Raw genomic sequence first — 26,389 nt, 5'->3', positions numbered from 1 at the left:
AAGAAAAGAAAGAAACTTGAACAACCTTACTATGATGAAAGTTCCTTCCCCTTTTGGAAAGCAAAACAGAGGTGGCAGATCTGGCCATCAGAGAACAAAGGGCCAAAGAGTGAACCTGAGATGTTGAAATAAAATGTAACATCAACAAAGAAAGGGCCATAGATAAATAGTAAAAGGACCAACTTGCCACAAAACACCCATTGACGTTTTCCCAGAGTCCAGGCGAAACACTGGTGACCGGTTAATGTTGGAATGTTTTCCTAGGGTTAAAAGGAGAACCGGCAGCAAGTCTGTTCGGAGTTTACAAAGTGTTTGAATAACACGGACAGTGTTTTGATAACACTTTTTTAGTGGGGTTGAAAATAATAGAATTTATTGGGACTTTATATGGGCCCCCTTGGTTGTGTGGGAGTGGGGCAGGGGTGGATGGGAGGCAAACCTCATATCATTGCCCTCATCTGTTAACCCACCTATGTAATTTATTCATACATGTGTGTATGTATTTGATGCATAATGGTCTTCCTTCAACCAAATGCTTCTCAGTTCTGCTTTTAAAAGACATGTGCTTTTATAGTGGTTACCTTTCAAGAGGAGAAAGGTAGAAAGAGGTCAGGGCAAAAACTTCGTGTGTTATTAGAATAAGTTGGTGGCCATGAAGTTGATGTTATTACTTGGAACAATAGAGAATGAGATCTTGGCCCTGGCTTCTTTGTAGCCCTCAAAGTTTCCTGCTTGCTCCTTCTCAGGCTGGAAGGTGAAAGATTTGAGTTAATCCAGCCAGCATTTGGATCTGGGGTTCCAAGGGGTCTCCATGTTTCCTCCCCAGTGTTGATGTTTTTCTTCCACGTATTCCAATACACTGTCAGTTGAGCCACATAAAACCAGGCACCTTTCAATAAATGTCTCATTTGGATTTCATGAAGCTTGGGGTGTAATTGAAATCAAACAGCAAACAGGCTGGAAGGCTCTGTTATTTGCCCACCCAATCTAAGCAGGGTGCTGTTTGACATGTTTGCTGAGGCCATATCTTTGGTTTTCTTTTCTGTTCCTATTTTCTAGAAAAGAGTGCTTGGATTTTTAAAGTGTGGCTGAGACTCAGAGAAACATTTTTTTTTAATGTTTCTTTCCCCAGTTATAAGTATTATTGAACCAGCAAAAGGAGAGTCCATTCAAGTAGGAAATCACAGATTTGTTAATCTATAACTCTCCAAGAATATTGGGCTAGTATATTCCATATGTAAAAAAAAAATGTAATTAGTTAATTAACAGAACCATTGAATGAGATTTGTCTCTATGCAACCAGAAACTAGTGTCTGTAGTTGTAATCGCTTTTTTATTATTTTAAAGAGGAATTTGTAAATATATGTGCTTATAAATGTAACATAATATAATAATATTATTGCATATCTCTCATGCAACCAGAAAATATTATGTGTAGTTGTAATCACTTTTTTATTATCTTAAAGAGGAATTTGTAAATATATGTGCTTATAAATGTAATATAATATAATAATATTATTGCATATTTCTCATGTTCCAAAAACTTAGGTCCCAGGATAGTTTTGCAAAACTCCTATTTTGATTCTCTGAATTTGTCTTTGTTTCTCTATTTGTAAAATGCCTTAGATTGTGGGTAAAATAATAGATTAACTGGGGAGGTGGGGAAATATAAACTATAACTCTCCTTCCAAGAAGTAATACAAATACTAATTACATATTCCATACATATATTCAATAATTTGGTGGCACTCGAAATGAACCCACGCGCTTCCATGAGCTCGCTTGGGAATGGAAGCGAATCAGCCCTTTCTGATGTGGCGCGGGGGACAGCTGGCCCGTGTTATTTGCGCCAGAGTGGGTCGGAACGATGCCTGTTGCCTGCGATGGCACTTTGCCATGCGCAGCGTTTCTCTGGTCGCTTCGAAAACATTTTGAAGGAACACCAAGGCCCGCTTCTCGCTGTGTTAAATTGCAAAACTGCCGGATGCTCTCGACCAACCTATCCCCAAATAATGTTAGGATTCGATCCTACACCTAGTTTTCCCTTAAACACCCTGAAGTTCTTATCTAGACTAATGTGAAGAAGAACGCGACCCATAACCTGCACCGGTTAGCCCAGGGCTATGTCTCCAACTCCGCAAAGCTCCTCAGTCCCTGCGCTCACGTCGCTCACGAAATCTCCAGGTTGAAAATCATTACGTCCACAAAAGCACTGTATTATTTGAAAAAAATCAATCTTCAAGAATTCCCTGGGTCAAAATAAAATTAAAACGAGGAAGATAGAAGTGAACAGTAAAGTGTTCGGAGCAGACAGCCATGCCATAAGCGAACTGAACTAATGGGACGAAATGCAGGGGAGCTCAGGGATGAGCGCGCAGGATGTCAGCTTTCCAGGGATTTGCTCCCGGGTAGCTCTGGCCAAAACTTACAAGACCATCGCCCCAGCCCACTCGTCCTAAGCTGCCCCCTTGCTCCTTTGCCCCCAGGCTGTGCCTTGACCCTGAAAATCTTTGCGCGCTCAAGGCTTTTACCACCACACAATAATACTGTGATAAACGCCCTAGAGTGTCCGAATGCATTAAGGACCGGTTCGCTTTCTAACCCACATGTGCGGATGTTGATGCTGCTGTGGTTTGAACCCTGATTGGAAAGCTTCGCACCGTTCTACAACTGGCGTGTGCGCGCTCAACAAATCCTGCGGCCACCTCATCTGTTGTAGGCGAAAAGTTTCCCGTGTGATCTCATTCGGTTGGGAAAGCAGAGTCCGGACATCTCAGCCGGAAAATGCTCTCCCGGAGCGATTACTGGCGACATCCGTAATTGCTTATTAACAGCGAATATCCAGCCTTCTTATCCGCAGCGAAACGTGCACCCCTACTGTAATACTGAAACAATAAAATATGACCGCACCATTCTTGACTGTTTGCGGAAATGCAGGGAAGAAACAGGCAGCTGGGGCAAAGGAGCTTAATTCAATATCTAACTGATTATTTCACTAATTATTCTACCTTCTGTCTTGTGCCGCAGAGGAGAGGCGCAGGGAATCTTAACCGCGCGGCTGATAGGAAAACCTTTGTTTCTTGGTGACAGGCCCCACGGAAGATGACGTTGGGGGCGTAGGAAGCATCCGGGAGCCAGCAAAACTGAGCAGCGTGGATTTCAAATTGTGGGCAGTAAAAGTGATTGCCTCCCCAAAAGCAGGTTTGTTGGCGTGGGTATGAAGGTAAATGGTTGGCTCGCTTAGTTTCCACTTTGGTTTCGGTCCTTAGTACCCCACTTCATTCAGGCTTCTGATTTAGAAGCTGAGAGCTTAGATCCTTGAGGATGGCTCTGAGCTCTCGCCGTCCCCCAATCTCAAAAGCTGAGCCGGAGGTCTCTCTCCACAAACCCTTCCCACTGGCTAAAAAGATGGGACTGCATAAAATGTGTGGAAGGCCAGGGAGTCCTCCGTCAGAAAAAGAAACTTGAAGTTACAGTTTCTGACGAGGAGAGACTTCGCGTGAGTCTCTCTCTCCAACGCGCCCCAGGTCTGCACCCTTGGGGACCGGCGCATTCCTGCAGTCAGCTTGCAGAAACTTTCTCCCTCTGGCCTCCAATACCTGCTCTGCATTACCATACAAGAGCACGAGGATGAGACTCTGTGCCATGGATGGCCCCCATTACGGAGACCTCAAACCCGGTTCCCCTAAACTCTGGGGAAATGTGGACACTCCGATAGATTTTCACAGCGGGACAGTCTTAAAAAGAAATTAAAAAAAAAAAAAAAACACAGACTAAAGGAAAAGCAAGTCTTGGGCGACTTGATCCAATTAGTAAATGCCTAATTGAATTAGTGTCACCTCCATCAGCCAATAGGAGGGACCCCGGGCTGTGGGGCTGAGAAGCCCCTCCCTGGCCGCACATATATAAAGCAGCCAGTGGCCGTCTGCAAGTTTCTAAGTGGTCAACTAGACCCACGATTTGGCAATAGGCAGAGCGCAGAAAGGCGCGGGCTGGTGGGTGGATGGGAACAAAGATCTAAGTCCTCTTCTTCCCGGGATTTAGTGAGGGTCCTGAGAGGCAAGAGGGACAGGGAAGGAAAAGGAGGGTGCTTGTCGGTCATTTTCCACCATCCGCCTACAAATTCAGTGAGCTTTCCTTGCGGAAAGGACGCTGGATTCAGGGTGCATCGGTGCGCTTTGTAGCGGGCTGGGAGTCCGCAGGTGGGTAGCCCGGGCGCGGGAGGAAGGGGAAGTTACCTTCCCTTCGGAAGAGGGCGCTGGCTCCCCCATCCTGCCTTTATAATAAGGCCACGGGAGGAGAGGAAGCAGCCAGCTGCCGTCTGCGCTTTGCAAAGCATGCAGTTAGGCGAGCAGCTCTTGGTGAGCTCTGTGAACCTACCCAGTGCGCACTTCTACCCGTTGGAGAGTGCGCGAGGCGGCGGCGGCGGAGGGAGCACCAGCCACCTTCCTGGGGCTGCCCCCTCGCCCCAGAGGCTGGACTTAGACAAAGCACCCAAGAAGTTCTCCAGCAGCCTCTCGTGCGAGGCGGGGAACGGGGAAACTGACGCCAGCGCGGGGGCCCCCGTGGCCATGCTCAGTGACGCCGACGCCGGGGACACCTTTGCCAGCGCCTCTACAGTGGCCAAGCCAGGACCCCCGGACGGCCGCAAGGGCTCCCCCTGCGGAGAGGAGGAGCTGCCTTCTGCCGCTGCCGCCGCCGCCGCCGCTGCCGCAGCCACCGCGCGCTACTCCATGGACAGCCTGAGCTCGGAGCGCTACTATCTTCAGTCTCCCGGGCCTCAAGGCTCTGAGCTGGCTGCGCCCTGCTCTCTCTTCCCGTACCAGGCAGCGGCCGGGGCGCCTCATGGATCTGTTTACCCAGCTCCCAACGGCGCGCGTTACCCCTATGGCTCCATGCTGCCCCCCGGTGGATTCCCCGCAGCTGTGTGCCCACCTGGGAGGGCACAATTCGGTCCTGGAGCCGGCGCGGGCAGTGGTGCAGGCAGCAGCGGCGGCGGGGGTTGCGGCCCCGGTGCCTATCAGTATAGCCAGGGGGCCCCGCTCTACGGGCCGTACCCTGGAGCAGCAGCGGCCGGCTCTTGCGGAGGATTGGGGGGCCTGGGGGTTCCCGGTTCCGGCTTCCGCGCCCACGTCTACCTGTGCAACCGGCCTCTGTGGCTTAAATTCCATCGTCACCAAACTGAGATGATCATTACGAAACAGGGCAGGTGAGTGCAGCGCGGAGGGGCCCTGGGTGCGGGGATAAAGTGAGAGTGTGTGGTCCTGGGGAAGGCCGGTGGGATGAGGGGGCTGTGCCCACTTGCCTTTCGCTGTTCTCGGATTGTTTTTCCACTTGGGGTTTGGGAGACATCGCATCTACAATGCGGTGACCCTCTCCGCACACGGGCTGCTTGTGTAGAGTGCTAATGTGCTGCACTCTTTCCTCCCCTCGCTCGTCATCCTCACCTGAACTGACAAGGAGGAGGCGGAAATGGAAATTTAGGCTTGCCCACAGAGCTGGATTCACGGGATTCTCCGGCTTCTGTATGCAGGTTCTTGCCTAAGGGCAAGAAGCCTGGAGGTGGTGGTGGGGGGAAATGCAAAAGCCCGCTGCGGCCCCAGCGCAGTAAGTGGGTTCCTGCAGTTTTAGGCGCCAGGGTCTCTACGGGGAGCCTCTGGGAGATCCTGGTGAGGGCTAGGGCTCAACCCGGGAAGGCCAGTTTGGGTGGGGTAGGTGTTTAACGGCAGGCCCTAGAACCAAATGTGGATCGGGTTCGGAATGGAAGAAGTTCTGACACACACCCAGCTGCTAACTGTGGTTACTTCTGGAGGAAATGAGGAGTGGGCGGAAGAGGGGCACTCAAAGGGGACTTGTAGCCTAAAAAGAGCATTCTTTTACGCGCGCTCTCTGTGTGTGTACCTGTGTGTCTACACACACACACACACACACACACACACACACGTTGATGTCTTCTGGCCCTTGCACATTGTAATGTAATGATTTTTTAAATTCTGAGAGAGAAATTAATATGCATCTGAAAGAGTTGAGAGCTTGAATCAGAAGAGGTATCAAAAGCCCATGAATTAGGAAAATACTGATGTTGGGGCAATTTTATTTCGGAAGATAGATGTTTCGGGAATTGTCAGTTCAAAAATATTTTCATAGTTTCAGTACACTTCACCAGTTTTCTGCTCATTGCAGACTTCTAAGTACCTCCTCTGACCCTAACCCAGGTGTCTGGGGAACCGAGAAAGCCGATTTAAATTGTTTATCCTGGTTCTGTTCCTTTGCACAGGCGCATGTTTCCTTTCTTGAGCTTCAACATAAACGGACTCAATCCCACTGCCCACTACAACGTGTTCGTAGAGGTGGTTCTGGCGGACCCTAACCACTGGCGCTTCCAGGGGGGCAAGTGGGTGACCTGCGGCAAAGCCGACAATAACATGCAGGGTGAGGAGAGAGGAAGCCTTTGCTGGGGAGAAATGGAAACCCTTGCCTCTGGACACCTTACATTTAAATCTAGCACTGTCCCCCCCCCCCACTCCTCCCCAGTCTGGGGCCTAGAGGTGTTAATTTGAGTTTCTTGTGTTGGTTATTTTGAAAGAGTAGAGAACTGCTAAGTCATATTTCTTACCTTCCATTATATGGATACATACATAGTACCTTTAACTGTAGCCTCACCCGATCCCCAGTCCCAGTGTTAGGGAAACTAATAGTCTGAGGCTTCTGGGAGGGAAGCACTCCTGGCATTCTAACCTTAACTGGAGAAAGCCAAGGTTAAGTTTAACCATAAAAGTCCAACCGCCTGCCATTATATATTGCACCACCAGCTTTACAAGGCCCAAGATAACATTTAAGCTCATCCTCTGTTGCAAGTTTTTAAGTTTTTGAGATACCATTGAGTGCCTGGTCCAAGGGGTCCTGGGAGGGGTATCAATGGAATTCTCCTACTGGTTTCCTAAGCTTCTGCCTCTGGGAAACTTGTGCTGCAAGTCCAGCTCTTATATTTTGCCCATAGCTAACAGGCCTCTCTTCTCTAGTCCCATTTGCAAACATACTTATATGCTTGGGTTTTGTGTTTTGTTTCATTTTCTCTTAGGAAACAAAATGTATGTTCACCCAGAGTCTCCTAATACTGGCTCCCACTGGATGAGACAGGAAATTTCCTTTGGGAAATTAAAACTCACCAATAACAAAGGAGCAAATAACAACAACACCCAGGTAGAGTGACAGAGGAGGAGGGGGTGTCTTCTGGCTATTGGTCTCTTTTCTAATAAGAGTCCATTACTTTTCACTGTGTCTATAATATTTGCAGTTGTGAACTGTTTGCTCACATACTTCTGATTTTTTAAAAAACTTTCTTATTTTCTTTTTCTTAATGGATTTAAATAACAGTGTATTGACTATTAGGAACAGAAATATTTAGGGGGATTTAGGAAACCAAGAGGAAAAGAGTGTTTATCAAACACATATTAGCTACATTATTTATTTTCTTTGGGGTGGGGTAGGGTGGGTACTGGAGCTTGAACTCAGGGGCACTTGACCACTGAGTCACGTCCCCTCCCTATATTGTATTTTATTTAGAGACAGGGTCTCACTGAGTTGCTTAGCGCCTTGCTTTTGCTGAGGTTGGCTTTGAACTTGCCATCCTCCTGCCTCAGCCTCCTGAGCCACTGAGATTACAGGTGTGCTATGTTTTAAGTTTTTCAAAAGTGGCAATGATAAGATCTTAAACATGTCAATAAAATAAAGACAGTTGTTGGGGATCAAGTAGGAGTCCCATCTGAAGGTAAATAATTTGTTAAAATCTACTTTTGATGCTTTAAGAGACTTTTTAGATTCAGCAACTCTTTTTTTTTTTTTTTTGTAACATTTCCAGATGATAGTCTTACAGTCTTTACACAAATACCAACCACGACTGCACATTGTGGAAGTGACAGAGGATGGTGTGGAGGACTTGAATGAGCCCTCGAAGACCCAAACCTTTACCTTCTCAGAAACACAGTTCATTGCAGTGACTGCATATCAAAACACTGATGTGAGTGCCCTAAACTTCCCAAGAATCTCTAATGCTTATCCAGTGTGATAAAGCACTCAGTGACTATTTTTCTCCCTTATCTAGATTACTCAACTAAAGATTGATCATAACCCCTTTGCAAAAGGCTTCAGGGACAACTATGATTCGTAAGTGCAGCTTCATTCATATTTTCCTGGCTTCCTTTGAACAGGATGCACATCATGACATTGCTGGGGACATACTCTAGGGAGGGCTTTCTTTGGGGGGATTTTTATCTTTGTGTATTTTCAGCCTTAACTAATTTTGTTTTAGAATTTGCACAGAAGAGTTTTCATTTCTAAAGAAATATTAAGGTCTTAAACATGAAGCACCTTTTTGTTTTTTAATATCTGAGCAGCTATTTTAAGAATTTGCATTACTTACCTAACTTCCCTTTTCATTTGTTTCAAGATTTTTATCCTCATAGAAGCAGGTATTATTTCTCCCCCTCCCCACCTTTTTTTTTAATGCTGGGGATTGAACTCAGAGGCACTCAACCACTGAGCAACATCCCCAGCCCTATTTTGTATTTTACTTAGAGACAGGGTCTCACTGAGTTGTTAAGCGCTTCACCATTGCTAAGGCTGACTTTGAACTTGTGATCAGCCTCCTGAGCCACTCAGATTACAGGCATGCACCACCACACCTGGCTACCCTCTTTTTGACATAAGAAAAGCCTGGAACTAGGAAAATATATTTTTCACAACATCAAAAAGCAAGTCCTGCCATTTAAAAGTCTCTGTCTTCTAACACCACCGGCAGTATTCATTCCATCTCCTTGAAAAGGGAGGATTGCTCTGAGTTCTTCATGTTTGAGGCCTTGCAAAGGCATATTTTCTATAGTTCAAATATCTAATACCTGGAAGGAAATTTTTTTTTTAATGGTGGAAAATTTTCTCCATGAGCCAAGAATGCAACTAAAATTGGCCAGGGCATCTCCTGGCTCCTTCCTATTGTCTAAAACGCCAGCATTCTCAGTAAAGAGGACTGACTGCCCCTAAGCCCCTTTCACTTCTGGGAGGTGGTTTGTTTGGGAACAATATTAGGGTTTTTTTTTTTTTAAGTGTTTCTCTTTATATTGTAGCATGTACACCGCTTCAGAAAATGACAGGTTAACTCCATCTCCCACGGATTCTCCTAGATCCCACCAGATTGTCCCTGGAGGTCGGTACGGCGTTCAGTCCTTCTTCCCGGAGCCCTTTGTCAACACTTTACCTCAAGCCCGATATTATAATGGCGAGAGAACCGTGCCACAGACCAACGGCCTCCTTTCACCCCAACAGAGCGAAGAGGTGGCCAACCCTCCCCAGCGATGGCTTGTCACACCTGTCCAGCAACCTGGGACCAACAAACTAGACATCGGTTCCTATGAATCTGAATATACTTCCAGTACCTTGCTCCCATATGGTATTAAATCCTTGCCCCTCCAGACATCCCATGCCCTGGGGTATTACCCTGACCCAACCTTCCCTGCAATGGCAGGGTGGGGAGGTCGAGGCTCCTACCAGAGGAAGATGGCAGCTGGACTACCGTGGGCCTCCAGAACCAGCCCTCCTGTATTCTCTGAAGATCAGCTCTCCAAGGAGAAAGTCAAAGAAGAAATTGGCTCTTCTTGGATAGAAACACCTCCTTCCATCAAGTCTCTAGATTCCAATGATTCAGGGGTATACACCAGTGCTTGTAAGCGAAGGCGGCTGTCTCCTAGCACCTCCAGTAATGACAATTCTCCCTCCATAAAGTGTGAAGACATTAATGCTGAAGAGTACAGTAAAGACACCTCAAAAGGCATGGGGGGGTATTATGCTTTTTATACAACTCCCTGAGAGTTATTTTCACTTCGTAAAAAATTAGCTAATTTTTGGCAGATGGACTTGGTGTTTTTTTGTTGTCTTCTTTGCCTAGGTTGCCAAAAAGACGTTTGCCTTCCACCTTGATGCATCCCATTTTGTGCAATTCTCTATAAGAAGGTGCCAAAGCTTTTTGATTGCTGCAGGTAACTGAAACAAACCTAGCATTTTTTCCCCCTTTGTAAAATACAGGTAATGGAGGACTTTAAAAGTGTTTTAAAAGTTGAAGGTAATTCAAGGTTCTGGATTTATTTATTGGAGACACTAAACATGCAGAGAAGCAGGCCGAGAAGAGTGAGTGCCCAGCACTATCAAATGGGTTAAAACCTTTCTTTCTTATTTCTATTTGTAAGTCTTTAAGCAAATAGAAGCCCAGAATGTTAAGGTGTTTAGCTTCTGGAAGAGAAGGATGGGGCCTTAAACTTCAATTGGGGACCTTTTGGTGTTAACCTTGTGCCAGGGGCAAAAGATGTTAGGCCTGGGAGTCAAGAAAAACTTTTGTGAAACTGCTGGTTTTATCTGACTCTGATTCCTCCCAGGCCTTTGGAACAAGCCATTTTTGCCCTTGTCCAGGACTGCCTCTCTTGAGACTTGCTAGGCCTGTATTGTGTGGTGGGGTAAGGGAGGGAGCCTCCAAAAAAGAAGAAAAAAAAAAAGAATTTTAAAATGTACAGTTGTGTGTGTTTAGATACACTGTAGAATAATGTGGAATATATTGTACAAATAGGCTACATAGGTGTCTGAGATCATGTAAAATCGGTGCTTTGGCTTTGTAAAAGAATTTGCAAGTCACCTAAGGCTTCAGGGGCAAGGGAAGAGTTTCATCATTCCCATGATCTTTGGGAATATTCTATTTACTTTTTAGATAGTTCAGAATGTATTCAGCTACTCTGTACTAACTTGAAACGTGTTTAAGGAAAAAATCCTATTTCATCCTCTTCCTCCGACATCCCCCACTCCCCACCTTGGTAATGTGAAGAAACTACAATCTAATGCCACAGCTCCTATAGGCTTTTTAGAGATCTTGGATTTTTATGTACAGTCTTAGTCATTTTTAATAAATGTGGTTCAACTAGGGAACAGGCAGAGCTGTTTCTTCTGTACTGTGGGTCTTATTCTCTGCTTTAAAAATCTCATTTTTTCTCCTTCCTGCACTCTTTTTCTAGTGTGAGCCCTGCCTCACCAGTCCCCTCCACAAACGGGCTCTACAATATTTTAACTGGACACTGTAGTCATGAGGGGGTGGGGTGGGGATGCTTTTGTTTATCTTCTTTTCCCCTTTAAGATTAATGGATCTATTTCTTTGTCCCACTGGGAAGTCTGGACAATGGGTATTAGTTGAGGGTGGGAAGGGAATGTTTGCCACCGAGATGCAAGACTGCCCACTTCAGACTTAATCTAAACCTCGAAAACCCTCCTCCCCTGGCCCTTAGTCACTCAGTTCTCAGCCTCTTCGGAGGCTTATTTGAGGCCACCAATTCCTGGATCAGCGTAGGCTCTCTGGGAACCCCCCACCGCCCTTTCAGCACCTATGAGTTCCGGGTCTCTGTGACACAGTGGGGTGCTTATGCCGCCTACCGCCTGGCTTTTGCTCCCACCTATTGCTCCCAATCAGGGCTTTTTCTGAACGGAGACTTGCTGGATACACACCACTCTAGCTGCTGGCCAACATCCTTTGCGTTCAGCCAAACTTGGCTAGGGACTCCGGAGCTGCGGCGAGGACTGGGGGCGGCTGCAGCACTTACAAACGAGCATTGCAGTTGTCTCCAATCACACCCGCACTGCAAAATTGTGTGTGGGCCGCGGTTCACCTCCCACCTAGCTCCATTTGGTTGGCTCACAGTCCCTGGGAGAACTAAGGACACCCCATCCCTTGGCTGAACGCAGGGCGCGGTTTAACCCTGAGTTAAACCAAGGAGTGGTACGGAGGGCCCTTTGTCCCTCCCGACAGACGTCCCGCCAGGCTTATCGGCAGACGGCTTCAAGCCCAGTTTGCAAATCTTTCCAGCCCCCTTCTCACCCCGGGGTAAAGGTCTGGCTGGGAGGGTCGTTCTGCTAACTGCGCCGCGCACGGAAATGCAGCTGCTAAGAGGATTAGCTGTTGGGAGGCGAGCAATCAGCAAGGACCTCCTATCCTTCAGCGCCCAATTAAGGCCGTCGGGAGCTTGTACCTGGACTGTCCGTGTGCTCCCATCCCCTTCATCCTTCCGGGGCCCGAGCTCTTCTACCGCCAATGATGTGAGGGGCTCAAAACTCCAGCCCTGCGTCTCTTACGGTGTCCGCTCAAAACTCTTGCGCAAAGCCGCCCCGAATCTCACCGGGAACCAGAGGGAGAACGCTTTGACGATATGCTTTTTAATATTTGTTTATTATGGATGCCAGATCTGGGCTCGGGGAGTGGAGCATGCATAGCCCGCCTAACCTGGCCAGCAACCCACCCCCACCTCCTCACACCCGCGCGCAAGCCTAGCGTCTGCCGAGAAGCGATGGAATTTCAAAACGGTGCTCTTCTGTTTCTGCCCTCTAGAAAGCCCGAAAATGCTAATCACATTCGGGATAAAGCAGACTCCAGCCCTAGTCTATTTCAAGTCCTGTATATTTTTGCACCGTACAGTAAAAAGAAACCTGGTACTTGTGAAAAGTCCCTCACAGTGTTTAATAGAAACGTAAGTGGCTGAGTGGCCCCAATTAACACCTTGTGATAAGGCATTCCTAAGATGGAGTGTCAGACACCAAATTGTGAAGAGATGTTTCTAATTAATCCTCCTAGGATGACACCGATAAACAAGACTCTATTTAAATAAAGATCAAGGGCTCGGCGCCCGATTTGTTTACAATCTCTACCAGGGTCCCCGCATTTGCGCCGGTGCAGGCTGCCTTCCCTGCGCTGGGCTGAGACGCTGGCTTGGGGGTCTGCTGGTTCGGTGGGGTTCGCTTCTAGAACTCTTGCCCCAAACAAAAACAAACTCCAACGAAAGAGGGGGGAAAGCGGTGCAAAGAAGACCCAACTCAGAGTTGGAAATAGTATTATTTACCATTTTTTCCACACGTATCCTTTACACGCCAATTTTGTTTTTTAGTTGGGGGTAAAAAGGGAAAAAGGGGGGGGGGAGCAATCCATGCATAATCCCTGGAATTGTTTATATTATTTTTCCTGGTTTGGGGGGATTCGGGGCAGGAACCGTCCTCCCACCCATACGTTGCCGCTGCTCGGGTTCGCTCCGGGTGGTTTCGGGATTCCTCCTTCGTGCAGAAGCCAAGAGTTGCTGAGTTATTGAGTGGCTGTCCTGGGGGTGGGTGAGGGGCCGCCAACGCCTGGAAGAAAACCTGGGAAAGGCGGGAACAATCAAAAGAACTTGGGCAGGTGGAGAAACTGCAGACTACCTCGTCGTTAGTATTTACAGCCTGTGTTTGCGCCAGGGTTAGGAGCCGGCTTAGCCCAGCAACATATCTCCCAACCCATCGGTGGAGTTTAGAGGCTCCAAATCTGCTGTTGGCCCTAGTTTCCCTCCTTTCTAGACACCTTCGAATAAGCTTTAAACCGGGCTGAAGGCAGACCCACTGTTGTCTTTATCCTCTACAGTCTCCCCCCCCCCCAATCTCTCCCAATCAAATGTGGGGGGGGGAGGAGGAGGAGGAGGGATGCGATTTTATTTTTAATCGCTGCAAGTGTTGCGGAAACCCGCCGGAATAATAAAAAAAAATATATTCCCACATGCTCTTGGTTTTTATCAACATTCAGCCGCTAGTGGGGACAAAAATTTAAAATCATTCTTTTCCTACTCGCCTGGACGCTGCGCCACTCCCCTCCCCGGCTCGCGCCAGGAGGTTTCCCGTGGCCCGGTGCCGGCCGACTCCAAGCTTTCATCCTGTGTAGACTCCGAGATCACCCGGGGCTTCTTGGTAAGAGCAATTTGTAAAAACGTGTTGGTGAGTCCCATGGAGTGCCCCTCTATTAAATACCCATCCCCCCTATCAATACCCTCACCTATCATTCTGGTGATTAGACTTTCAAATACGCTAGCCCCGCAAATCCAGTTTAAGGCTTCTCCAATCCAAAGAATCCATCCCCTGCGCCTATCTTTGTGGGGGGTCAGATTCTCTCTCGCCACCTGCAGAGGCCAGGGCCCAGTGCACCCCTGGGGGTCTGCAGGGCTTCCGGCGCTACCCACGTGGGTTGTATTTCCTCCCAGAGCGCACAAACTGAGCGATTGTCAGCAGCTTGAAGTATAAGCACCCTTTCTCTTCTTTTCTTCCCCCCTTCATTTATTACCTAATCAATTAATTAATTAATTTAGCGGTGCTGGAGATAGAGGCCAGAGACTCACGATGATAGGCAATTCTTTATTATTATTATTATTTATTATTATTATTATTATTATTATTATTATTATTATTATTATTATTTTCATTCTTTAGATGATAGGACTCTGATCTTGGCCAGCGAATTTCTTCTTATTAGGTTTAGAAGTAAATTTGTCTTGGCGACACAGATACCTCTGCTTCTACCAAGGACGCGTATGGAATTTTCCAGGGGAAAGATTTGGCTGTGCCAAACACTGAACAAAACCTCAGCAGTGGTCCCCAAAGTGTCCCCGCGTCAAATGCATCTCTGACTGCAGCTGGAGTGCGGATCACTGCTTATTTTAGGCAGCACCCCATCACCACCACCACCACCCCCCACACACACCTTAAACCCTCCTCCTGTTTTCTTAAAAAGTCCCAAGCCTTCATCTGTAAGTCCCTGTGGATGCAGCAGAACTCTCACAGTAACTTTTGTAACTTAAAGTTCGACCCAGCTTTTCCAGTTAGCGAGGAAGTGCACCCTGCACCTTGCCCTTTCCCTCCAGGTCCCGCGGCTGTTTCCCAGCAGGGATGCTAACGCGGCTTTCCTCTAAGCCGCGGACAGCCTTCGCCATCTGGTGGCCATTGGGAGTAAAGCTCTTCCCAGCCGAATAAGGTTTTTTGTTTGTTTGTTTTTGTTTTTGTTTTCCTACAATTATCACGCAGGTCGCTGCTTTTGTCAACTGGCGGGGGCTGGGGGAGGGAGGGATCGGGGGCACACGTCTTCTCTATGTCCCACTCCTACCCCTTCTTTACCCCCTTTAAAAGCTTTTAAATATAGGGAAAGCCCAGACTTTCAAGAGCAGAACCTACATAGGCAAGTAGAACGGAGAAAGAAATGAGATTATAAAACTAACTGCTTTCTAAACTGTTGAGCTATATTAGCAGTTATTATTAACCACTAATTTTTTTATTTGTTCTAATTGGTTATGCATGACAGCAGAATGCATTTGGATTCATTGTACAAAAATGGAGCACAACTTTTCGTTTCTCTGGTTGTACACGATGTCGAGCTGCACCATACCTGTAGTCATACGTGCACCTAGGGTAATGATGTTCATCTCCTTCCACCATCTTTCCTGCCCCCATTCCATCTCCCTCCCTCCTCTTTCTGCCCTTTGCCCAAAGTTTCTCCATTCTCCCCACGCCCCTCCCCATTTTATTGTAAGATTCACATCTTACACTATTATTAGATGCTTTAGCAAAGAAAAAAAATTAATTAAAAATAATTTTGAAAAAAAAACAGATTATATGTAAAAGTTGAGAGCAGTGAAACACACCCCCCCATGTATCTCCCAGCTACAATAACTATCAACTTATAATCTCTTTTTTGGTCTTATAATTCCCATCCTCATTCATCACAAATCCCAGAACTCCTGTCATCTGATCCACAATAATTTCTATACATAGCCTTAAGGCCTCTCTTTTTAAATATTTATTTTTTAGTTATAGGTGGACACAATATCTTTATTTTTATGTGGTGCTGGGGATGGAACCCAGTGCCTCAGCATGGTAGGTGAGCACTCTATCTCTGAGCCACAGCCCCAGCCCTTAAGGCCTCTTTTTAAAATATATATAATTGACAAAACATTATTACATGTATAGAAACAGCAATAATTTTTAATACCATGAAATATCCAGATGTGTTTCTCTGATTGTCTGGTTGTTGTTCTTTTTGTTTCTTAGAGTGTGTCTTAATCTGCTTCTATACAAGTCTCAAACATGGTTATATGTCATTTAATTCTCTTACTCTAAAGGACCACGCCCCACCAACTTTTTTCTTTTGGGTTTTTTTCCCTTGCAATTTATTGAAAAAAAATCTAGGCATTTGTTCTGTCTAGTTTTACAGGTACTGGATTTTGTTGATTGCATTCCTATGGATCTTAACATGATCCTCTGGCCTTGTTTTTCCAATGAAGTGGTATTTGATCTGATGAATTTGATCTGATTCTGTTTTTTAATAATAATATTTCACAGGTGATAAATATTCTACCAGGACACTTGGGATGGTCAGTTGTCTCTCTTTGGGACATGTCATTGTCCATTGATGATTGTTAACTAGATCCATGATTTCATTAAGGGACTCATGAGGTAAATTTTACTACAGCTATTATTACCCATTATATATATAATTATATATATATATATGTGTGTGTGTGTGTGTGTGTGTGTGTGTGTCAGGGGGTGGTGGTATGTGTTTGTGTGTTGGGGGCTGCTGGTTCATTAAAGTTATCATATATTAGTCAATTATATATATATAATTATATATATATAATGGGTAATATGACATCTAAACAGAGTGAACCAAAATCCAAGATTTCTGTTCTTTCTTTATCATCACAGGAAAAGAGCCATGACCCTCTGGGGGAACTTGGAGACATAGGAAACTCAATGATAAAATGGACAAAGTACAATTAATTGTTAAAATGTATACATTTATTGAAACAGTCAGATAGTCACAGAATTGCTAGGGAATCATATTAAACCAGAGCATAACAAAGTAATAAAATAGGTATCTATTTGCTTTTCAACTCCCAGGGCAAATTATCAGTATCCAAATTCCTTTAAATGTAAGCAAGAGGTGATTTTCTCCCACTTGGTTTGGAATGAGGGAAGAGTTTGAGGAGGAATCTAAGAAAGAAAAGTCCAAGTTACTGCCCACAATTGAGAGCCCAGAGCTTCTAGATTTGGGATGTAATTAGTGACTGAGACTATTGTTGTGATTCTAATAATAAGAAGGGTAGTTTTTTAAAAATATCTATTTATTTATTTGTTTATTTATTTATTTATTTATTTATACCAGTGGTTGAATTCAGGAGCAATCAACCACCGAGTCACATCCAAGCCCTTTTTGTATTTTATTTAGAGACAGGGTCTCACTGAGTTGCTTAGGGCCTTGCTAAGTGTCTGAGGCTGGCTTTGAACTTGTGAACCTCCTGCCTCAGCCTCCAGAGCTGCTGGGATTATAGGCATGCACCACCACACCCAGCAGGAAGGGTAGATTGTAACCTGCAGTTTCTATTGCTTGGAGTCTGACCCATTCCCCATCTCTAACACCAAATTGTAGCCTCTAAAGCCTATTCCCCGGACCACCAGAAAATCAGAATGTTTGCTGCAGTGCCCTTTAATCATCACTATTTCTTGAAATGTCCTAATATAATGCCATAAGAGCAGAGCCTTCTATTGAAGAAAACTTCTTACTCAGTTCCCAAACCAGTCAGCATTGCCCAGTCACTGAATTGGAGATCTGGGAAGCACCTTAGAGACTTCTCCAGCTCTGCCCACCCTACTACAGAGAGGCAGGATATGACACCAGATAACCAGTGCCACAGTGGTTATCTGGTTTGCCAAACCCCATGACAACCCATTAGCTCTGCCATGTACCATGGGTTGGACCTTATACAGCAGACATGAAATTTTCAGAGACCTGGAAAATATTTACTTATAGAAAAATTAAGTTCTAAAATATATTGTTCATTATTTGTGTTGTTGTCCAGGCATTGAGTAATATTTGAGATTTAAATGAAACATTAAGTTCTAAAATATAGTTTTCATTATTTGTGTTGTTTTCCAGGTGTTGAGTAATATTTGAGATCTAAATGATGGATCTAAACATCTTTTTTTCCTAAAGTATAAGCCTGTAATGTAGTAGCATCTGCTTCACCATGCACTCTGACCTATACTCAGCTCTGGGGTAGCATAAAACATATATGCTGATTTTATTAATCTTAGCAGGCAAGTTTTGTCTTTATCTTATAAATCCAAAATCCAAGAAAATTCTTTGGTACATTTTCTTCCAAGATTCTAGATCCTCTAATAAAAAAAAAGATTATTGTTGATCTAATTAACCAAATTACCTGTGCCCCCGACTAAATATTTAGAAGACTGCAGGTAGAAACTACTTGGCTGTTGTAGAAAAGCACAGAGAAGCATGAGTTAAGTTAGTATGCAAAGATGTATATATATATATATATATATATATATATATATATATATATATATATATATACATACATACATACATACATATTTGTATGTGGGAATGTATTTTTGTGTTCTAGAGTTGAGCATCATTGAGCTGAGATCACAGAATGCAGCATATAATTAGAATAAAATGATAAAGTGGTACCTAATATTTCCTTTAGAGATCTTTCTGCTGAGAACTGTCAAAACAGATTGTGTAAACAGACTACACTGCAGGAGGAGATCTTAAAGATGTTGATGAAACACTCTTTCTAAACACAGAATGTAAACAGAAGAGTATCTCCAGGAATACAATTGCATTTTAATCCAGAGGCGGATGTCTCAAAATAACACCCTCTCATTCTTCTTTCCCCCTCAGCAAAAAGAAATCCATTGGGAAAAGACAAGTATTTTCAAGTCCTGAAATGTCCTCTTTCCCCTTGAGTTTTAGGGGAAAAAAAGTATGTGTCACATTTTTAGCCTGGTAACCAGGAAGTAAGGTTGCTGTAGGAGACTGTGGTTTAGGACAGTATGGTCTAGCAAGTATTCCATTTGGTTTCTCTGATTCCTAACTACCTTGCACTGGGGAAGGGTCACTGGATTCCAAAAAGCGGGCAGCATGGGTGAGGCCAATTGACAAAAGCTTCATCCTTAGGAAGAACTTAGCCAACTTCTGATAAACCTGCAAGGAGTTGGGGCTCTCCTCCCACCCTCTGATTTCCCTACCCATGCCCCAGTTTGGCTGAATCCAGTGAGAATTTAAAGGGCTGGGAAATCTGTTGATGTCATGGAGGGCAGTCCCTAAGCACTGGGCAGGATGGAGAAGAATGGAGAATATAAGGAGGGGGATGGGTGTCACGCAATCAGGAAGAAATCCAGCCTAACCAACACCCTCCACTGCTTTGATTTCTGAATGTTAGCTTCCTGAATACTCCGCAGATTTTTTTTTTTAAAGGTATCACCAAAGGAGATGTTTCAACAATAGCTAGAAATTTCCCTTAACTTTTCCGTCCTGGAAAATTACTTGAACAAATTAAATAACCAAAAAAAAAAAAAAAAAAAAAAAAAAAAAAACCACACTTGTGAGGAAGATTTGGCTATGGATAACTAGCTTTCGACCATTGATCTATGTCCATGATAAGACTTTAAATGAATCTCAAAAATGTTAAAAGCAAAAGCCAGGTGCTTGGTAGGCACCTCTAGTCTTAACTACTGAAGAGGCTGAGACAGGAGGATCACTTGAGCTTTTCACCAGCTATGACAAGCCTGGGCAGCATAGTGAATCCCTGGCTGGGGATAGGGGCAAGTTAAAAGCAGGATTTCTGGAGTAACAAGAATTTGAACTACATTTCTGCCTGCAGGGGTGTGTGTGGGGGGAGGGGGGAGGGAACTAAACTAAACTAAAAACAAAGTATAGTTCTTAAAAACAGCTTCTAGTGTCTGGGATATGAGGTGAGAGTTGCATGGGCTTCCTGGAGATCCTGGAAAAACGACACAAAGGTGTGTGTGTCTAACTGGTTGGTCTGCAACCCCGCCTACAGTGAGAAGCTGGAGGAGTTAAAGGAGCACATCCTGGCCTATAAATCACTGGCTACTAGAACTGACCAGGACAGCAGAACCGCATTGCACTGGGCATGTTCAGCAGGACATACTGAAATTGTTGAGTTCTTGCTACATCTTGGAGTGCCAGTGAATGATAAAGATGATGCAGGCCTGTCTCCTCTAAATATTGCAGCTTCTGCTGGCCGGGATGAAATCGTAAAAGCGCTCCTGGGAAAAGGTGTGCATGTGAATGTCGTCAATCAAAATGGCTGTATTCCCCTACATTGTGCTGCTTCCAAAAACAGGCGTGAGATTGTTGCCGTGTTCCTAGAAGGTGGGGCTAATCCAGATGTTCATTTTGAGGCCACAGCAATGCACCAGGAAGCAGCCAAGGGTAACCTGAAGATGATTCATAGCCTTCTGTACTACAAAGCATCCACAGACATCCAAGACACGGAGGGTAACACTCCTCTACACTTAGCCTGTGAGAGAGTAGAAGCAGCAAAGCTGCGAGGGTCCCAGGGAGCAAGTATATACATGGAGAATGAGGAAGAAAAGACACCATTGCAAGGGGCCAGAGGTGGCCTGGGTTTAATACTCAAGACAATGGTTGAAGGTTAAGCAGCTTGGATATATTCTAACTTTGGATGTTTTGTTGTCCCCAGGGTCCTAGAACCTAAGGTACTTGTTATACCAAGTCTCATATATGAATGATGTTTTCTCACCTTCAAAACTATATAAATGTGTTGTATTGTTCCTGATGGGGTTACTTGCTCTAAGCTTACAATTTGCTTTCCAGGCATTTGAATGACTGTTGAGATTGTTGTACTGTTGTCCTATGTTACTCTGCATTAAATTTTGATTAATTCTCAGGAAGTGGTTCTATGGCTGTGGTGGGTCTTCATCACCCTCTGGTGTACCTTCTCTCCCCCTCTGAAGCAGAAGAATCCCCACAGCAAACAGACCAGTTTCTCTGTCGGATGTTTCTAGGTGGATTTTGTGTGTTCCTCTATATAGAGTTGAAATACATCTTAGCTTGTTTTTCAAGATCATTCAGAGGCCTATGCCAAATATTTCTGTTTTTTCCAACTATGAGGGTTACTTTATTTTTGTTATAGGAGGAATATTGATATATTTCAGTGGACCAAATTTTAAGTTGGTGGGTATGCCTTGACTCTTTCTGATAAGCTGTTTTGCTCCAAAACAAGATGTATTATATTTAAAAAAGAAATGCTTAAGTACCTGTATTGGTTCACCATGTACTGAAAAGAATATCAAGCTTGTTCAAGTGATGTGTAAGCAAAAGTTATTTTGATTTGTATTTCATGAACTAAAAAAATAAAATATTGAAAAAACACTCCCCCCCCCCAAAAAAAATGGCTTCTCGCTGGGCATGGTGGTGCACATCTGGAATCCCAGCAGCTTAGGAGGCTGAGGCAGGAGGATTGCAAGTTCCAAGCCAGTCTCAGCAACTTAGTGAGGCCCTAAGCAACTTAGTCAAGACCCTGTCTCAAAATAAAAAACAAAAAAGGGCTGGGGATGTGGTTCCGTGCTTAACTATCCCTGGATTCAATCCCTAGTAACAACATCAACAACAAAATTTAAATAAAATAAAGTAGGCACAAAAAGAAGTCAGAGGAAATAAAGAACAGATTGGAGAAACAAAATGGATAATATGGTAAATGGAAATCTAACCATATCAATAATCACATTAAAGGTAAATGATTTATACATCTCAATTAAAACACAGATTATCATGTAGGACTAAAAAGTAGGACCTAACTGTATCTATGAAAAGCATACATCTCACATAATATTTAATGGTGAAATATGGACTGCTTTTTCCAAATCAAGAATAAGGTGAGGATGTCTCTTTTCACTGCTTTCTACTAGAAGTTCTAGCCAGCGCGGTAAGGCAAGAGGTGACAATAAAGGGCTTCCTGATTAGAAAGTTTGCAGTAAAACTCTCTTCATTTGCAGCAACATGATCATCTATCTACAGAGGCAATCCTATAAACAGGACATTACTAACGAGTAATTTTAGTCAGGTTGCATGATACAGGGTCAATATACAAAAGTTTGTTGTATTTTTATACACAAGCAACAGGCGATCAAAAATTGAAATTAAGCTGGGTTCAGTGGCACATGCCTGTAATCCCAGTGGCCAGGGAGGCTGAGGCAGGAGGACTGTGAGTTCAAAGCTAGCCTTAGCAGAAGTGAAGCCTTAAGCAACTCAGTGAAATCCTGTCTCACTGAGGAAAATATAAAAAAGAACTGGGGATGTGGCTCAGTGGTCAAGTGCCCCTGAGTTCAATCCCTGCCGCAGTCCGGCTGCAGCAAAATAGCTGGGGGTGACGAATAACTTGTGTACGTTGATACAGCAGGAATGGGAGCCGTTTATTGTAGGACAACAGAGCTATTTATACATTTTGCACAGCTTATCTTAATTAGCATAAACTAGATACATCAGTCAACCAATAAGAATCTCCAAACTTAATGGCTCGCTTTTTTTTTTTTTTTAAAGAGAGAGTGAGAGAGGAGAGAGTGAGAGAGGAGAGAGTGAGAGAGGAGAGTAGAGAATTTTTAATATTTATTTTTTAGTTCTCAGCGGACACAACATCTTTGTTGGTATGTGGTGCTGAGGATCCAACCCAGGCCGCACGCATGGCAGGCGAGCACGCTACCGCTTGAACCACATCCCCAGCCCAATGGCTCGCTTTTGTTACTTTTCAAACCACTCCCTCTGGCATTTTGTTAGGCACCATCCAGACTTGTTTACGAACTCTAACATTCCCCTGGCAAAATACCAGGTGTTATTTTGACTTGTTTACAGACCTTAACAAATCCCCAGTACCAAATGAATAAATAAATAAATAAATAAAATACAATTTATAATAGCATCCAAAAAATGAAATGCTTAGATTACAGACTTGACAACTGATGTGAAAAACATGCTCTAAAACCTGCAAAAGATTAGCTATTATCTTGCTATCCATATAACATACGTGTAATCCCAGTAACTCAGGAGGATGAAGCAGGAGGATTACATGAGTTTGAGGCCAGCCTTGGCAATTTAAGGAAATCCTGTGTCATGATTTAAAAAAAAAAAAAATTAAAGGGATAGAATCCAGGCATGTGGCACACACCTGTAATCCCAGAAACTGGAGAGGCTGAGGCAAGAGAATTGAAAGTTTGATACTAGCCTCAGCAATTTAGCAAGGCCCGGTCACAAAATAAGAAAAAGATAAAAAATAAAAAGGGACTGGGATTGTGGCTCAGTGGTTAAGCACCCCTGGATTTAATCCCTAGTACCAAAAATATATAAACAAATAAAAATCAAGGAATAGGAATGTAGCTCAGGGTAGAGAACCCTGGGTCAATCCCAAGTATGGCAAGTCAGGTAGGGGGGACTATAAAACATTGCTGAGAGAGAATAAGAAGACCAAAATAAGCAGGGAGATACATTTTATTCAAGCATCTGAAGATTCAATATTATTAAGAAATAAATTCTTCTCAAATTTATATAAATTTACTTCAATTCATTCCAGCTTCCAGAAGGCTTTAAAAAAATGGCAATCTGATTCTAAAATTCTTCTAGAAATTGGAAAGACCTAGGGACTGGGACTGTGGCTCGGTGGTAGCGCACTTGCCTTGCATGTGTGAGGCACTGGGTTCGATTCTCAACACCATGTATAAATAAATAAAACAAAGATATATCAACAAGTAAGGGAAAAAATATTTAAAAAAAGAAATTGGAAAGATCTAGAATCCCCCTCAACACACAAAAAGTGAAAAAAACAGAACAAAGTTGGAGGTCTTATCCCCCTTCTGTTTTCAAGATTGATATAAAATTCGAGTAAAGAAGACAGTGGACAGGGTGCATTTGGCACAAAGACAGAGCCATGGAAGTGAATATGGTGTCTAGATGTAGGCATAACTAGTTTCAAATGTGCTTCTCATTTTAATTAGCTATTATCTTGCTATCCATAGAACACACAGCCTTGTGGAAAACCACTCACATCTCGAGCTTTAATACAGCAACAGTCGTTTACTTTGCTCACAGAACAGAACTTCTGGGCATGGTTGTGGGGAAAAGCTCACCTCTGCTTCACCTGGCTTTAGCTGAGTAAAATCTACTGAAGGCTAGAGGGTCTGCTTCCAAGATAACTATCAGCTGAGAGCTCTGGCAAGGCTGAGGGTTAGGGCTCTGGGTTCCTTTCTTGCTGGCCTGTCCTGGTGTTTGGATTTCAGAGGTGAGTACCGGGGAGTCACAGTGAGCACTAGACAGATCATTTTTATGATCTGGTGATCTTGCCTTGCAAGTTGCATAGGAAATCCTCTGCATGTCCTTGGTTGAGACACAGTCTCAAAGTCTCAAAATACAGAGTGTCAGGATTTTGAAGAGCATGTGGCATGGGAAATACTGTTGCAGCCCTTCCTGGAGAATGCAGGATCAGATTTCTTCCCTCCATCTTTGGATAACAATATTACTAGGACCTCTTCTCCTCTTTCCCCTCCTTCCCTTTCCCCTCTCCCTCCCTTGCCTTCCTCCTTCTCCTCCTCCTTTTTTGAAATCTTCCTGTCCCTGAGCTGTTTTAACTACTATATTGTGGGTATGTGTGTGTGTTTTTATGTGGGATCAAACCCAGAGGTGCTTTCCCACTAGGCTACATCTCCAGTCCTTTTTTATTTTTTGAGAAAGGGTCTCACACCAAGTTGCTGGCATTGACCTTTAACTTGAAATCCTCCTGCCTCAGTTTCCCGAGTTGCTGGGATTACAGGCTTGCACCACTGTACCTGGTGCATAAGCTGTTAAAGGATCCCTCTGATCCTTTCTTCTTCAGTGGTGTCTTGGTGAGTCTTTATCTTTTTTCTTTATATAAAGTTTAGTTATCTTGTTGATTTCTTCAAAAAACTGATTATATATCTTTTTAAAAATTAATTTTATTTTTTACACAAATGGAGCATAATCTTTTATTTCTCTGGTTGTACATGATGTAGAGTCACACCATTTGTACAATCACACCCATACATAGGGGTAGTAATGTCCACCTCATTCCACCATCTCTCCCCAACCACACACTCCCTCCCCTCCTCTCCCTCCCCTCTGCTCAATCCAGAGTTCCTCCCTTCTTCCCTTGCTGCCATCCTGGCCCCCCTTGTAGATCAGCATCCACTTATCAGAAAAAAACATTTAGCCTTTGATTTGGGGGGATTGGCTTACTTTGCTTAGTATGATATTCTCCAATTCAGTCCATTTACCCTTAAATGCTATAATTTCATTCTTCTTTAAGGCTAAGTAATATTCCATTGTGTATATATACCACAGTTTCTTTAACCATTAAAAAAAAACAAACCCTGATTATATATTTTAACTTAGATTCCTTTGAACTTGTAGATACATTGGGAAAGATTAATGTTATGGTCTGTTTTTTCATGATAGATATTTTTAAACTTATTTTTATATATTTTATAGTTTTCTCACTGGGTGTCTTTTGCAATCTCACATACATGCATCTCTTATTATACTTATTTGTACATATATTATATTTTTATTGCTATTTTAAATTTCATATATTTTAAAATACATTTTTTAACTTACTGGTGCACAGAAAAGCAGTTGACCTTGTATTTGGCCATATTGTTATATAAACTCATCATTTTTTTTAGTAGATGAACCAGTTAAACCAAATTTTATTTGTTTATTTTTATGTGGTACTGGGGATTGAACCCAGTCCCTCACACATGCTAGGCAAGTGTTCTACCACTAAGCCACAACCCCAGCCCGCCTCACTAATTCTTAAGATATCTCTGTAAATTATTTTGAATTCTCTACGTAGCCAATTACATCATCTATGAATAATAACATTTGGTTCTTCCTTTCTAATCCTTCCTCCTTTTTTCTTCCACTGACTAGGACCTCCAGAATAATGTTTAAAAGAATAGTGAAACGGGCTGGGGATGTGGCTCAAGTGGTAGCGCGCTCGGCCCGGGTTCGATCCTCAGCACCACATACAAACAAAGATGTTGTGTCCGCCAAGAACTAAAAAAAAAATAAATATTAAAAATTCGCTCTCTCCTCTCTCACTCTCTCTTAAAAAAAAAAAAAAGAATAGTGAAAGCAGGTGTGCTTATCCTATTCCTGCTTTTAATCACCCTCTTTTCCTTATAATTTTTAAAATTCTCAGCTCATTGAAAGTTAAAGAAATGTATACGAACACCATCTTCTCCTCACGTAGTGTCACCAATTGAATATAAGTTGCTCTTATTATGAATTGGAATTTGTGTTGCATGACAGTCTAAATGGACTTTTGGCGCTTCCCATATATTCGACTTTAATTTTTTCTGTTGTAAAATATTGTTATATGAAGCAATAAATGTATATGTAATTTAAAAATTGAGTTAAAACAAATATTGTCCACCCCACTAAAGTAAGTATAATTAATTGTATTTCTTGTCATAAGAACATTGCTGATTGTGCCTCTAGAAATCATTCCAGAGATCCTGGAACTTTCTGTGAGAATAGATTTGTCTTATAGTTACATTATTAAAAGTGCTTGGAAAAAGAAAGAAAAGTGCTCAGAATATATTCCTTTAAGTTTAATGTATTTTTAGTGCTTTTGGAATGATGCTCCTTCATTGGTTTTTATAATTT

General features: G+C 43.5%; 2 protein-coding genes across 3 annotated transcripts; both read left to right on the top strand.

Annotated features, from left to right (window-relative positions):
• The first annotated feature begins 4,337 nt into the window (after nucleotides 1-4,337).
• Eomes (eomesodermin) lies at nucleotides 4,338-9,861 on the top strand. 2 transcript variants are annotated; one of them, XM_026406373.2, is made up of 6 exons: nucleotides 4,338-5,209; nucleotides 6,278-6,432; nucleotides 7,082-7,203; nucleotides 7,862-8,020; nucleotides 8,105-8,166; nucleotides 9,180-9,861. In XM_026406373.2, the coding sequence occupies exons 1-6, from the start codon at nucleotides 4,338-4,340 to the stop codon at nucleotides 9,859-9,861; spliced, it is 2,052 nt and encodes a 683-aa protein (XP_026262158.2). The 2 variants fall into 2 exon arrangements, with proteins under 2 accessions (XP_026262158.2, XP_026262150.2); XM_026406365.2 differs by having other exon boundaries at nucleotides 9,123-9,861.
• A 2,510-nt stretch (nucleotides 9,862-12,371) lies between these two features.
• LOC113194409 (uncharacterized) lies at nucleotides 12,372-20,355 on the top strand. Its single transcript, XM_077796476.1, has 3 exons — nucleotides 12,372-12,513; nucleotides 13,628-13,815; nucleotides 19,693-20,355. The coding sequence occupies exons 1-3, from the start codon at nucleotides 12,372-12,374 to the stop codon at nucleotides 20,353-20,355; spliced, it is 993 nt and encodes a 330-aa protein (XP_077652602.1).
• The last annotated feature ends 6,034 nt before the right edge of the window (nucleotides 20,356-26,389 follow it).

The sequence above is a fragment of the Urocitellus parryii genome, chromosome 3 (assembly GCF_045843805.1).
Source record: "Urocitellus parryii isolate mUroPar1 chromosome 3, mUroPar1.hap1, whole genome shotgun sequence".
NCBI lineage: Eukaryota > Metazoa > Chordata > Mammalia > Rodentia > Sciuridae > Urocitellus > Urocitellus parryii.
The sequence above is the reverse complement of the archived record's forward strand: the minus strand, read 5'-3'. Positions and strand labels throughout refer to the sequence as shown.